Source organism: Benincasa hispida, chromosome 11, assembly GCF_027475165.1.
Source record: "Benincasa hispida cultivar pf3 chromosome 11, pf3_genome.v1.1, whole genome shotgun sequence".
Taxonomy (NCBI): Eukaryota; Viridiplantae; Streptophyta; class Magnoliopsida; order Cucurbitales; family Cucurbitaceae; genus Benincasa; species Benincasa hispida.
The window spans coordinates 49,979,491-49,995,508 of NC_143488.1; the positions used below are offsets into that span (position 1 = coordinate 49,979,491).

The window sequence follows — 16,018 nt, forward strand, 5'->3', positions numbered from 1 at the left end:
TGCTAAAAATTAGCTGATTTATTTTTGCACTGAAAAGAAAATATCATGAAAAAAAATAGAAAAAATTAACTTGTAATGTTATGCATGACTAGGGGTAGAAAGAGCTATCTTGTTATAGTTCCTTGCAATCTTGTGTGAAAGCTAATGCCCCTAGGTAAAATAAATGTAAGTTTAACGATCCTTGGAGTTAAATTTCAGGCACCTAAGTTGAAATATTATTGTCTTGATTGTTTTGGTACTTGAGGGTTAGTGCATGAGCCAACGTAGGGGGAAAACAAATTGAAGGGTTTTGTACTCACCCTTGCATGAATAAGTCTAAAATTAATTTTAAAGCATGCTTCATTGATCGATTATGATTTGATTTTGTTATTGAGTGCAAATTAAATCCTTGAAGACTGTTGAGGCTTGAGTAATGAACCATGAAACTTGAGTGAGCATTTCATTTGTCTAACTGTGTATTTTATTCTACCTTGCTCAATGATGATCAAGAATTAAGTTTGGGGAGGGGGTGTTCATAGCACTGAAAATGTATTATCTGGATCCGTTTAATTCAAGATTGTTCTAGGATTTTATGTGTTTATTATGTTATTTTGTGGGTATTGAACACTCAAGAGGTAGAATCGAGCATTTGGAATCAAACCGGACTTCAAAGGAGGAAAATGACTAAAAAAACCCCTATGTGCAGTGTAGCAACCCTTCACCAAGCATTGAGCTATGATGAAAGGTAGCATGAAGGCATCACTCCTAGTGTCGTGACCCTCCCATTACGCTGCATTGCTGCGCTAAAAAACAGAATGTTGAAAAGCAGGGCAACTTGGCAATGTTTTCATCAGCGTTGCAATGCTGCGAACACCAAATGCGCGACAATACAATGAAAGCGTTGCAATGTTGTGTCTAGCATTGTCTGAGAGAGCATTTTGCCCGATTTTGACAATTCTAAGCCAAAACTCATGAAATTTCCTTCAAATCAAATTTGATTTGTAATTGTAAATTTTGGTATCATGAGTCGGATTTTATGAATGATTGAAGGCCAAAATGTCAGTTTTTTAGGCTTGTAGGGTTTTCTTTGGATTTTATGAGCTTTATTATGAACACCTTTTGAATCTTGTTGTTTCTTATTGATTTCCATTCTTTGATTTAATTTCTAAAATAAGCATATAGGTGGATTGAATTGACGATTCAATTTTTTTTTTGTATGTTTGTCTTTGCTATGCATGATTTTTACTGTCCATAACTGCATTGAAAACATGCTTAAATCAGTAGTAATAGGTTTTAGTTTGAATTATTGCATGATTTCTAGGTTATCTAGGATCACCTAATTGATAACAAAATCTAATGGAAATGCATTAGGTTAGAATTGGTCATTCCTACTTAATGTGTTAATCAATTCAATAACGTAATGCGATTAACTAAATGAAAGGGTTGGCGTGACAAAATGTAGTTAATTTAGGAATCGACTGAATGTTGATTTTCATCGCGGAGTTTATTAGGGCTTTCCCTACATTTGATTAGGCTTGAGAAATAGTTAATTCAAGAATGTTTGCATGATTAGTTAATGACTAAATTCATAGAAAACCCAACGATCTCTAAACCGACGAAGGTAATCTTGTGTTCGATCTCTCTCTTTCTCAATCTATCTTACTTTTTTGCATTTTAAATTTCCACATTTAGTTCTTCCCGTCAAACGAACAACAAAACCCCCGTTTTTATTGCCTTACAAAAATTTATTTAACTTCGAGAAGTTTCATCTTAGGCTCCCTGTGGTTCGACCTGATCTTGCCACTAAGATTACTCGTTGATTGAAGTGTTAGATTGTAAGAATAAGTATTAATTCATCGGTAGAAAGCGTCGACCACTATACTACCTATCAACCACCCTGTGCTTTACACTCATAAACCTCCCCTTTGAAACAAGCTGCTGCACCAAACAAAACACACAAAATTCAATTCATCAAGCATGACATTAATGCAAAACCCAATAAGCTTTTCAACTTATTGACTTTTTCGCATTTGAATGGTTTTACTATGATTTTTATGTTAGAAGCGTATTGAACAAAATCGTGTGGGAACATCTCTCTCGCGTAGTAGAATTTTCGGTCTCGATCATGGCCATGTAGGAGGATTAAGAGTTGGTGTGACTAGATCGAAGGTGTCTACATCAACTCTGAAAGATAAGACTATTACATCTCTTGAAAGAATATGCAACAACCTAACATCAGATGTAGATGAATTGAAAAACATGGCAGCTTCCTTAATAAAGGACAAGTTAAATTTATCCTAACTTTCCTTATCTATTTAAATTGTGTTTTATATAACATTTTCAATATGTTATTTCTATAGGAAAAAATGAGTGAACAAAATTCTAATAATCCTATTAGAGTAGCAGCATCTACAGATATTCCAACTTCAGTCCTAAGTATCCCACCAGTAAATTCATTTATAAATTTTCTATTCATTTAGTATTCAAAATTATTATTGTTTGAAAATTTTCTAACCATAATATTGGTGAAAAAGAGTGTTACTACCAACATTCTCCATAAGTATTTGCTGCTAGATTGGGGGAGTTCAGGAGAAGTCATTGCTGAAGGTAGATCTATTAGGTAAGAACTTTGTTGGAACATATTTTTTATGACTATATCAAACCTTTTGGATGAATATAGTGTTTTATTTCTTTTGTATGCTACAAATTTGAAGATTTTGGTTATAATTGTGATTGTAGATTTGGATGAAATGTGAATTACATCTTTCTTCATCTAGACAATAATATGAGCAAGGAATTCTACAAATATATGTTTATAATTAATTATACAATAATATTTGCAAAACAAATTGTAAAAACTAAAAAAAATGTTATTAACAAGTGCTATTAAAGATCTAGTATTGTTTTTATTACTACAAACAATGCTATAGAAAGTTCATTAACATTAAAATTCATTCTTGAAGATGGGATGTTTATAGCTTTTTTCCATTGCGAAGAAAAAAATGTTAATAAAATTAAGAGACTTTCAATAGCGTGTTTAAAATCGCTATAGAATGTCTTTTATAATATTTTTTTATTGCTATGAAAACTTTTGATGGTACTTTTTCCGATAGAATGAAACGTTTCCATAGCATTGAATTAAAGTTATAATATGTCGACTTTCTATAGCATTATTAATAGTTGTACAAAAACGCTATGGAAAGTCGTGGACTTTTAATAACATCGGCTACAACAACATTTATACAACGTTATGAAAACTCTTTTGTAGTGTTTTTATAATGTTATTAAAAACGTTATTGAAACATTTTGATAGTATTTTTTATAGCGTTGGAAAAGCGCTATCAAAACATTTCAATAACGTTTTTTAGTGTTGGACAAACACTATTGAAACATTTTGATAGTGCTTTTCTAATGCTATAAAAAAACACTATCAAAATGTTTCAATAGCGTTTTTTAACGCTGTGAAAAGTTTCTATAGCATCAGATATGTACTATCAAAATGAACTTTTTATAGCATTTTTTATAGTGTTGAAAAAACGTTATGAAAAGTCATGGATTTTAAATAACATAGGCTATGACAGCATTTCGAAAACACTATGGAAAGTGTAGGATAGCGTTTTTTTAATGCTATTGTAGGTGATATCTTGTGTAGTGTTATAAGAGCCCCATTAAAAAACTATTGTTCGAATGGTCACTGGTTCCCAATGCGAGCTCTAGTTCAAGGCAGGCTAGGTAGTAATAGCCCAACAGGAAGAGCTCCTCGCTACACCCCATTTTGTTCAACTGATTTGGATCGAGCCCTAAAGCTTCTAACACCAATTTGAATGAAATCTTCCCTAATTTGAGTACCATTTTGGAGTAATTGAGTGATATATCCCTACAGATTGAGGGTTGTTCTTCAATTCGATAAGAGGATGAAGATGATGAAAAATCGAAGGCAGAGAAGATATAAAATTAAAATCGAAGGCCTGATGCTAAAACCGCATGCGAGAGAAAAATAAAAGAATAAGAAAATCAATGGAACTGATACAAGGGCAATTTAGGAATAAAGAGGAAACAGCTTTGATATTTGAAAAATTTTCCATATCTGCAAAATGACATATACTGATGGCAGGCTTGCAAAATTGTATTTTTTTTAAAGGATAATTATAATGGATAACATTTTTAAAAATAATAACCAAGTATATAATATCATTTAAAAAAAATTGCAAATATAGCCAAATCTATCAGTGATAGACTTCTGTCGTTGATAAACTCTTACCAGTGATATGGTTTATCACTGATAGACTCCTACCAATAATATGGTCTATCACTGATAGACTATTTAAATTTGGTCATATCTGTAATTTTTTTTACATTATGTTATATATATTAATACTTTGGGTCTAATGTCTATATTTGCAACTGTTAATTAAAATTACCACCCGTTGCAAATTTCCTTTTTTAAACTTGTTTTGAAAATTCAAGAATAGTAATAAAAAGTTTTAGAGTTCACGAATATTTTTGAAATAAAGTACTCTGGTTTACATCCAAACTAATGGTAAATAAACTTTTAGACTTTTTGAAAATTTGGTATTATTAAAACTATGGTAACTTGAAGGTATTTTTCAAATGAATTATAAAGCTATGGAGCATTAATTTCTAAAATTTAACATTTCCTAAAACATCTTCCACTTCTTTGCTAGGATGATTTTATGTAATTATTTTTAAATGACAAATCCAAATTTGGGAGGGAAAGGAGAGTGAAAGTAACGCTTCACCAATCAGAATGTTCATCTGAAGAATAATATGATTTTTGCATTAGGTAATAATTCAATAAAATTACACTTTGGGACATAAAGTTTGCTAATTCCCCAAAGAATACAACTTTTGGTTATGTATATAAGCCGATTGGAAATCAAGAAAAAAAAAAAATCAATGTTGAAGTTGGGAGGGTTCAGGAAGATGACCCTTCTGTTGCAGGCTCTTTACAGTTTCATATATGCATTGTTTAATTGGTGTGAACTCCATTCCCAATGACTTTAGCTTCTCCACTGTGTATTTGTAAGGTTTCTTTCTGGGATTTACCTCATCAGAACACCTATAGCAATTCCATCAAATATAACCCATCATTAGTTATCCATATATAATTGGATCAGTACTTGAATTTTCTTAATTTTCAGTAACTGTAGGGAGAGCTGAGATGAAACTTACTTGGTAGGAAGAGGATATTGAGGGAAGAAGTTGGCAAGAATATCAACCAAATCTCCACGATGAAGCATACTCTCAACACAAATATATCTTCCTGATGCTGATGGAGTTTCATAGACCAAAACATGAGCTTTTGCAACATCCTTAACATCAACATAACCTTGAACTGCATTTACATATGTCTTTGCTGAACCAGTCAAATACTTCATTATATGAACCACACTTGCATTCACTCCTTCTTGCAATAGAGGCCCCAATACCAACATTGGGTTTACCACTACAAGATCCACTCCCCTTTCTTTTGCCACTTCCCATGCTGCTTGTTCTGCCTTTGTCTTTGCATAGCAATACCAATTCTGTCCACACAATTTAATTTTCCACACTTCAAATATTTATATACTTTTCTAAGTTGATTAAAGGGCCAAAAGCTAAGTTGTTACCTTGGTGTTCTTGCAAAACTCAAGGTCACTCCAACAAGACTCATCCACCACTGTGTCCGGGCTTCGGTTAGGGTTCATATAGATGGTGCCGATCGATGACGTGAACACCACTCGTCGAACGTTTGCTTCAGCGGCCGCGGTCATGACGTTCTTTGTTCCGATTATGGCTTGCTCTACCTTTTCCTGTAATTGATGTGCATCAATACTATTTTTATTTGTCATATAAAATAAAGCAATTTACTGTAACTCATCAGCTTAATATCAAACGTAGAAAAAGAGAAAAATGATGAAGTGAAGTTCTTACAGGGTCATCAGTCACCGGAGACGCGGTGTGGAAAACACCATGACAGCCCATAATAGCTGCTTTAAGGCTATCAAAATCAAGAAGATCAGCGCTAAATAAAGACAACCTCTCTTTAGCTCCTTCTAAGTTCTTCAAATGGGCATTCTTTTGATCATCTGGATTTCTAACAGTTCCTCTAACGGTGTAGCCCTTCTCAAGAAGAAGCTTTACAAGCCATGAAGCAATGAAGCCTCCAGCGCCGGTGACACACACAATTTGGCCGGAAATTGCAGATGTATCGATCGGCATAGTAGTGGATTTGGAGAAGGAAAAAGGGTTTGTTTTGTTTTGGGGTTTGAAAGAAGAGAATTAATGTATGTGTAAGTTGGAATAATTGAGATTAGATATGGATGCACAAAAATGAGTGGCGCTTTGACTGCTTTTTTATAGGGATAAATGGCAGAACTCACCTACCGGCTACCTCTACTTAATAAAGAAAAACAAAATTTGCAACCTTCTAGTTGGTCAGGTTTCAATTTGAATATCTAATTTTTGTCAAAACCATCGTGCTTCACCGAAGTTGCCTCGGCACACCAAGCTTCAATGAAATTAGTCTTTTTTTCCCTTTTTTTTTTTTTTTTTTAGTTCAAGCTTTCGACTTTTGGTTGATAGTTTATAATCTATATTAGTTGAATTATGTTGATGTTAGTTATTGTTTCCCTCTTTACTTACACTAATTTCTCTAGACAATTTGATATGGTTGTTTATCTAAAATTTAGTCATTTTCATATGTTGTTGCTTTCTTCTCCTAATTTATGTTTCTTTATGTTGTTTTACTTTGATTAAGCTACCCTTTGTCACCTTCCACATTTTAAGTAGGTTATAATATCGTTTTTGTTTTATACTTGGAGTCTTATTTATATTTTAGTCTATATACACTGTTATAATCATTTTTCATTTTTGTACCTACTATTAGTTTATTGTTAACTTTTTTAAAAAAAAAATAGCAAAACAAAATAAAAGTTATTATATTTCTCTTTATTAATTTTAGCAACATATTTACATTGTCTTTTTGGAAATTACTATTGTCAAACTAACTTTAAAAAATTACTTCAAACTAGACTACAAACTAATTTTAACATTTATTAAAAATGCGTTGGGTTAAGTTTACACATTTAAAAATATATTGAATAAAATTAAATGAGAGTGATTAAGATGTCATTCTTACATTTTTTTCTTTTGAAGTTTAATATATGAAAATGAGAAATTTCGAACTTCTAACCTCTTTCACATATATCAATCACATATAGGAAGGAAAAAAAAACCTACTACCGATGAGTCCGACCCATTACGTCAAATTTACCCAAAAGCTTTGTTCAATTTTTTTTCTTTTAAAAACAATCAATCTTTGGTAAAAAAAAAAAAAAATTATGTTCACTCAAAGTCAAACTCGTGTGTCCACTTATCAATTAATCTTAAAAATAAAAGTCTCCAAATACATATTTTTAGTTCTCTAGCTTAAAAGGGAAAAAATGGTTTGACATTCAAATTTCAAAAATAACTTCTTAAATTCCGTAAAAAAAAAAAAGAAAAAAAAAAATCAGTTCTTACCGTATTTTGCTACCTAAATATGTTTAACGTTTACAGAATACTTATGTCAAACTACATTATATATAGGTGGTTAAAACATATATGCAAGAAGTCAGTAAATTAATACATATTCAAAATCAAATAATATATTTGTGAAAAGTAATATAATGGTAAGGATCAAAAGCACTTGTCTACTTTGTGTTAAAAGGTTGAAGTAAGGTTTAATTATAAAGAGTGTTTAATAAATCTCTAAGTCAAACTTTCAATTCTTATCTAATAAATTTTTTTATCTATTTAATATTTTTTAAAAAAATTATAAACCAATTGGGTAAAAAATAAAATTTTAATGTATTAGACACAAAATATAATTTTATCTTTATTAGATCGCTAATATTAAACAATATTAAAAGTTCATAAACTCACCATGCATGTATTTTAACAATAAAACAAATACATTGAAGTAGAGAAATTAAATTAAAATAAACCTAAAGAATGAAAGAACAAAATAGATGTTTTCTTAGTTTCAAGAATAAAAATGAAAAGTAAATAAATAAATAAAAGGTGGGAAGTCTGGTTGTCGGGCATATGGAAAGGAGGGAATTTTCAACGGTGTGCAGTTTTCGTTTGACAAACACAACACAACAAGCCATGTGGCCGTACTACACGACAAACTGGACCTAAATTCCCATGAATTTTTATTAAAGTCATCCATTAAAATAAAATCAGTCAATTTTTGCAGGCCACTATAAACAACAGGTTAGATGTTTACTCGTGCCTCAAAAAATTGAATAAATAAGGTTAGATTTTCTCGTTTTTATTTTAGTAGGAATTTAAGTTTGTTTAGTAAATTATGATGAGTTTGAGATGTAATTAGCATATACTTATTTGATTAAAATATTATTTTAATTCCTAATATTTTGATGTTTGTTCAATTTTAATTTGTATACTTCAAATTGTTTAATTTTAATCTTTCTATATTTTTAATAAATCTGAAATTTAATCTCTCATAATTAATTTTACCGTAATTTGTTATATAATAATAATAATAATTTTAGAATGAAATAGAGTATGTAAAAGGGGTAATTGCAACTTTAATAGAAAAATAAATTGAAAATTTAGAGTGTGTCCCTAGTTTATGCTTTTTTACAAACATGACAAATCCCACTCATGCGGTCATGATTGTTATCTGATTTCTATGTGATTGTTATCTATTCATTTGATATTTATTGTCATATGATTGTTATTTGATTACTATATGATATAGTAGTGGTAGCACCACAGGGAACCTTAGAATTTCTGAGTTAAATGGTTTATAGTCCGTGGGTAACCGGGGGGTTTTGAAGTTTTTTTTTTACGCAAATAAATTTAAATTACATAAAATAAAAGTGCAAATTAAAAGTTGAGAAATTATTTGAGAAAGTCTAGTTGGGTTGTAACGAAAATTTTCTATTCAAGATATTTGATCATTGAATTCTCATTATCAAAATCAATTAATTGTTTACACCTAATCAATTCAATTAGAAAAGCTAATTAAATTGTCCTAAACAACTAACTAGTCCAATTCGAAAAGATGAAAAGCATGCAGATTTAAATTATCCTAATTGCATTAAGGGGTGTTTGGCTCACCAACATGAGTTGAGTTGAGTCGGTATAATATACCAACTCATTGTTTGGCTCGTTGTTTGGCCCACCAACTTTAAAAGTTGATGGAGTTGAGTTGGTATATTTTATCAACACACCCTAACTCTCCCTTCTTCCAATGTTTTTAACACCCATCAACCATTGCCACACTCCGGGAACAAACTCTGGACACCGACAACTACCTCCGATGAAAATTCTGGCGACCAACTCCAGGCTCCGACAACCACCTTCGATGATAATTCCGACGATGAAATCTGGGCTCCAACAACCACCTCTGATGAAAACTCCAACTACTAACTCCAGGCTTCGACAACCATTGCGCGACCAACTCCGACAACCAATTTCGAGCTCTGGCAACCACCTTCAGTGACTCAACTCCGACGACCACCTTCGTGCCACCAACTCTGATGACCAATTTCAAGCTCCGACAATAAACTTCAATGACCAACTCTGACAACCACCTTTGTAGGCTCTGGCAACCACCTCCGACTATAAACTTCGATGAAAAACACCTTCAATGACTGCCTTTGAGCGAGCAACTTCGGCAAACAACTCCAGGCTTCAACAACCACCTCCAACGATAAACTCTGAAAAACCAACTCTAATACCACCTTCATGTGATTAACACTCAGGCTCCAATAGCCACCTCCGACTACAATCTCCAATAAAAATCATCTTCGATGATCAACTTCTACGACCACTTTTGCCCAACTAACTCCGGGATTTAAAAACCACCTCTGATGACAAACTTCGAAAACCAACTCCAATACCACCTTCATGCGACCAACTTCAGGCTCCGACAACCACACCCGACTACAAACTCCAGTGAAAGCATCTTCGATAATCAACGTCGACAACCACTTTCGACAATTATAAGACTGATGATTGTTAACGTATGTTGTAAATGTTGGGCAGTTGGGGTTAAGGCCCTAAAGTCTCGTGTCCTGTAATTTGTAAACAGTTTGTATGAACGCTTGTGTTGTTAATATATGATATTTACTTCACATCCTGTATTTTTGCTCATTTGCTTGTTTTATTTACTTTACCACAAATCAATAAACATAAAATCTTTGGTTATCTGTATGTGACTCAAGCATGTATGTGGTGACATACAAGTAGATCATGTCTTGAGTGATAACCAAAATAGCCTGTAGTATATGGATATAGGAGGGAAACCTTATCCTGGTAACGCTACGAACGCAACCCACTTTGTGGAATGATCACAAGTGTTGTGACTTGTCATAGATGATTTAATCCTGATCATTCGTGTTAGGGACCTGCGAGCAGGGGCGTCCTATACAAAGAGTTTGTATAAGACTTGACCACGAAGTGTTAACGTCTCATTATAAAACACCGTTCATGACAAAGACTTCACTTCACTAGGATGACCATAGGTAACATGACCTCAATCCTAAGTGAGTTGGGAACTCCTGCCATTGAGGGTGATCCTTTGATTTTTATGGGTGCGAGTGGCCAGGTCGCCGACTCAAACCTACTATTTTGGGGATTCGTCTGATTTGGGAGCTGGGAACTCAACTACACAAGATGGAATTCACTTCTTCCTCGAGGTAGGGGTAAGTAGATAAATAGCTCCCTTAAGGGCTGATTCTGGGGCTTGAACGATGTGGCGCCACACACCTTCTCTTAGCCCGAGAGGTGTTCGCACATAGTTGGACTATGTTGTATTGTTCATTAGAGGAATCAGTGGTACTTAAGGAGTGAGATGTAACTACAGAGATAAAAAAGTAATTTAGCCAAACTGTACTTACGAGCATCTATGAAAGGTCATCGTACTCATGATTGGTTATATCCGATGGACACAAAAATATATCTATGGTAAGAAAAGTTCAGCTGTTGGTCTTTAGTGGAATGTCTAACAGTTAACAGATGGTGAATCTCGTGGCTAAAGAGTTTAGTCAATTATTCACGGACCGTTTGAGCTTCCAGCTACAGGTCTATTAAGTCCTCTGGGTAGCTTGGATAAAGTCAAGAACCAGTGTTTGGGTTAATTTGAAATGTTCAAATTGACAAGAGGAAGTTCGATTATATATGATATAATTGGACTGGTTAATTATATATAATAGAATTGGCTAAATGTATGAGATACATTATTTCAGAGGAAATTGATATAAATATGATTTATATCAAGTAGAGGAGAAAATACTATAGTAGATATGTGATATCAAACTATAGGATAAAAATATAATATGATTATATTTATTATTAATTAATTGATTAATTATATGATAATTAAGTCAATTTTATCACGTTCAGACGTGGGTTAGTGGAAATGTGTTGGTTATTGTAACTAATGAAATAAAAATGAAATTGTTTCATTTTGAATAGTTCGTTCAATCAGTCGTCCAAAAGAAAAAGAAGAAGCACGCTGGTCAAAAGAAAACGATCGTTTAAGTAAATCAAGAGCCTATGCGATAGTCGCTCTTCGTCTAGACGATCATCCACCTCGCGCGTAAACGATCGCACACTAGTTCCTACACGGTTCGCATAGCTTCTCTAAACGATCAAAGTGTGTGCCGAGTTTGCTAAACGATCGTATACCATTTCCTAAACGATCATTCAGTAAAACCTACACAATCATGTAGCTTCTCCTAAACAATAAGCATTTTGCTATGCGATAGCGCCCTTTTCCCTCTCGCTTGCTTATCGCCTACACGATCTGGTATTCCTCCTTCCTCTACCAAATTCAACAAAGACCACGCTTTGGGTTCTCACTCCGAGAATACCTAGGACTCTTTTCTGGTGGTGTCGTCCCCGTGACATTCGTGTTCGTGCTGCTGTAGTCGATGCTGCTACTGGGCGTTGGTTGATCGGGTGGAGGGTTCCGCTGTGTTGAGTTCTGAAAATTGAAGATTTTCTTCAACTGGTATAACACTCTCTTCCTTGTTATATCTTGTTCATAGCATGCCGTTAATTAAGATTTGTTTGCATAACTGTGTGTTTGAATGTATAATATGTATTTCGGTCACGGTGAGATCCGAACGATCCGAACGCACTCATGGAACTATTCGGTAAGAGATCCTTCACTAAAGTTGTTGATTATATAAAAAAATATTATTTGTCTACATTAAGTGCAATATTTATACGTAAAAAATTGTAAAAAAATATTTTTATTTGATTGAATTCACATTTCAAATGAGTGTTAAGAATATTTAGACAAAAAGTAAGTATGTAGTTGAACAGTATGTAATACATAAAAAAAACATAAAATGAAAAAAAATTTCCTGTAATATTTTCCAACAAGAATTAGTGAAAGATAAAGATTTGTTCTCTGATGATCTTCCAAATTTAAAGGAATTGAGAGTGAAATTATTGAAGAAATGTGGTGATATTTCATTGGTTGCTAAGATGATGGGAGAGATTTAATTAGAAAAAATCATTACATAGTAAAAATATAGAGAAACAATAGAAAAAATAAGAAAAATAAGAAGATGATAATGAAATTCATGGAGAAGAATTAGAAATCAAATGTTTTGATTTCTATTTGGTTTCTCATTTTATTTACCATATTTCTACCAAAAATTTAATGGGTTAATTTTTTCTCGTTGCCCAAAAAAGAGAGAAAGAAAGAAAAAAAAGTTTTAACAATTAAAAGAAAAAAAATTGCAATCCATATTTTATTTAAATAAAGATGGGTAGAATTACCGAATAAAAAAGTTACAAAACAAAAATAGGAAAAACATATTATTTAGAGTTCAAAAGATTGCATTAGATATCCCAAATATATGAACTCAATCTGCACCTCAAATACAGACATATAAACTCAGGTCAATTAACTCTGCACCCTAAACACAGACATATGAACTCCACAGATATATGAACTCCATAGACATATGAAGTCCATAGACATATGAACTCCAAACATCCTATTTTAACTCAGCGTCCCAAATAACCCTTAAGATCTATGGAACATTGACAGAATATTTAATTTTCAAGCTCCTAGTTAAATATTCGTTTGATCAATTCTAAGTTGATTAGAACAATACTAATTTTAACCAATTCACAAGTTAACCTAACCTATTGCTTCCTACAAATAAACATACAATCAAGTGTCACAAATTGTATATTAATTCAAAGCTATAACCATAAATCCACAAGCATACGATAATATGATCATAATCTCATAAAAGTAAAATTGAATCCAACAATACAATATAGAATTTGGTTCAAAAACTCACAAATACATAAAAATAATATAAAAAAAAAAACTTCTAAAATCCAAGCTAAAATATGTTACCTTAGCCCATAATTAACATAATGGACATCAAGGAATTGTTTTGATACATGAACAGACCAAAAAGACGTAGAAAGCTGAGACAAATCGTGATTAAATCGGCAGAAATCAGAGATAATTTGACCTAGGCGGCTAAAATTGGTATTTACAAAATCTTGATGGTGCCAGACGCTAGGGTAAAATTTATCGTGCCAAAATTTTTACAAATATGGTGCTTTCTATCCTACAACACCGAGCACGATGCCATAGAGCATTGCGACATCGTGCAAGCAAGGCAAAACTCGTAATTTTTGCATTCTCTTTCCTAGTTGATGTAATTAAATTTCTTTTCTACCCATTTTAGCTTCATTTCGCCACTAACACCTAACTCTACCTCTTAAGTACCTAAAATCTATAAAATAGCCAAACAAACACGTGAAATCCAGGAACAATCCTGAATTAAGCAGAAGAATATAGCACATTTTAATGGTATTAAACACCCCCACTTAATTCTTGATCATCCTCGAGTAAGGTATAGTAAAGAACACAGACAAACAAATATATGCTCACTCTAGCTATATTGTTCGTTACTTAAGTCTCAATAGTCTCCTAAATTTTAACTTACATCAACAATGAAATCAATTCATAATCAGACAATGAAACACAATTTAAAATTAATTCTAGACCTATTGATGTAAAAGTGAGTTTAAAGCCCTTCTAATTAAGTCACGATTACTCATAATGGTTTTGAATAGCCCTAAATTTGTTTTCCCCCACACTAGGTCATGCATTAACTATCAAGTGTCGAAAATCAAAGTAGTAATATTTCAACTGAGGTGTCTGAAATTAAACTATAGAGCCCTAAACTTGCATTTGTTTTACCTAGGGACATTAGCTTTCACACATCACTGTAGGAAACTATACTCATTATTTTTTTGTGAGTGTCCTAACTAATAACAGAAAAGGTAGTTCTTTCTACCACTACTCATGCATAACATTACAAGTTTAAAATTTTCTTTTTCATTATATAATCTTTCAGTGCAACATTTAATCTACAAATTTTTAAGTAGACATATAAATAATTTTTTCCCTCAGTATTACATCCTATCATATAAAACACTATCTAATTAGTGGGGTCTATCGAAGTGATAATAAAAATACAAGCTAATAATACAATTCTAAGAATGCAAGACCTAATATAGGTAGACAAAGAATTGAAGCATGCATGTAAAATAAGAAAAAAAAATTAAAAGGGCTAAAAAACATGATTATTCATCTCAGACCTCATTTCATACAAGTCAAAACACAAGAGAGTGCGTCATCAACTAGTCATAATAATGAACCACACAAGATGAGCAAACATGCATATAAAGCACACAAACAAAATAGCCCGAGCTCAGATGCTCAAGGGTTCTAGCCAGAACATAGACATCCCTCACCCCCGATTTAAAATCTAGCATTGTCCCCAATGTGATAAAAAAATTAGAAAACAAAGGACAAAATAAAAAGAAGAGAAATCTTTCCTGAATTTTTTGGCATAAGGATGGATGTGATATCTGCCTCAATAAGAATAATTCTCTCCAATGGTCTTCCAAACCTTAAGGATTAAGAAACATAGAAAGAATTGAGCTCAAGAAAAATAAAAATAAACAAAAAGGATACTTATACTAAGAAAGCAATAAAGAATGTAAATCCTAGTTTCCTCCACGTAGCCAATGGTTTAAGGTCATTATGCTCGACCTGATTTGTCTTCATCTATACCGTCACAAGTTGGCAAGCCACCACCTCCCACCCCCAACTTAAGAGATTAGCCATTATCCTGAAATTTTGAAGAATTTTTAAAAATAGGATTAGTGATAGTTAGAGAATCCATCATAATTTTTTTTTTCAATTTTTCCTCTCTATTCAATTTGTAAAGATCCTTTGTCCACATCGATGACAACCTTAGTTTTCTTAAGGAAGTGTCTCCTTAATAAAACATATAAATCAAAGGGTGGGAAAGAAGCATTCACATCCAAAACGTAAAAATCAGTAGGGAAAAACAGGCGATTAACTCTAGTAATCATATCCTTAACTAATCCTAATGACTTGACGAGAGAATGGTCAACTAATTGCACCTAAATTCAGAAGGATGCAAGATATGAGACTGGAAATCAAAGAAAACAGAGCAGACATGATATTAATAGCAGACCCTAAATCTAACATGGCATGCTCGAGTTTTCTAATGCCTATCAAACAGGTCACAGAAAACGTACTTGGGTCATCATGTTTAACAAGAAGATTATCTGACAGAACTACCTCCTGCTTGATCACTTCTTTTTTCTTTTCCTCAGTAGAGACCTCAACCTAAACTTTCTTACCTTATCCAACAGGGCTTTCATCACTAGAAGACTGTATGAAATGCACCTCTTCCTTATGCATAACCTTTTTAACAACAACTAATTTGCTAAGGAATGGAGCAACAGGGACATAATAATTTAAATTCAGGTGTGGATCAAAACTTACCCCACGTCTTCTTGGTGAGCATGTCATCTTTTCCTCAACATTCTCAATATCTTCTTCACTTATAACTTTTACTGGCTCAATCACTGGTTCAGAAAAAGGTGTCAGAGAGCTCTCAATGCAGCTTATAGCAGAGATGGCATTCACATTACACATATTGGA

At 32.8% G+C, this 16,018-nt stretch overlaps 1 protein-coding gene across 1 annotated transcript; it reads right to left on the minus strand.

The window, feature by feature from the left end:
• Positions 1-4,750: 4,750 nt before the first annotated feature.
• LOC120089690 (cinnamoyl-CoA reductase 1-like) lies at positions 4,751-6,547 on the minus strand. The gene is made up of 4 exons (XM_039047055.2): positions 5,914-6,547; positions 5,610-5,792; positions 5,173-5,525; positions 4,751-5,059 (listed from the first exon to the last, which is right to left on the minus strand). The coding sequence occupies exons 1-4, from the start codon at positions 6,199-6,201 to the stop codon at positions 4,894-4,896; spliced, it is 990 nt and encodes a 329-aa protein (XP_038902983.1). The 5' UTR covers positions 6,202-6,547; the 3' UTR covers positions 4,751-4,893.
• Positions 6,548-16,018: the final 9,471 nt, after the last annotated feature.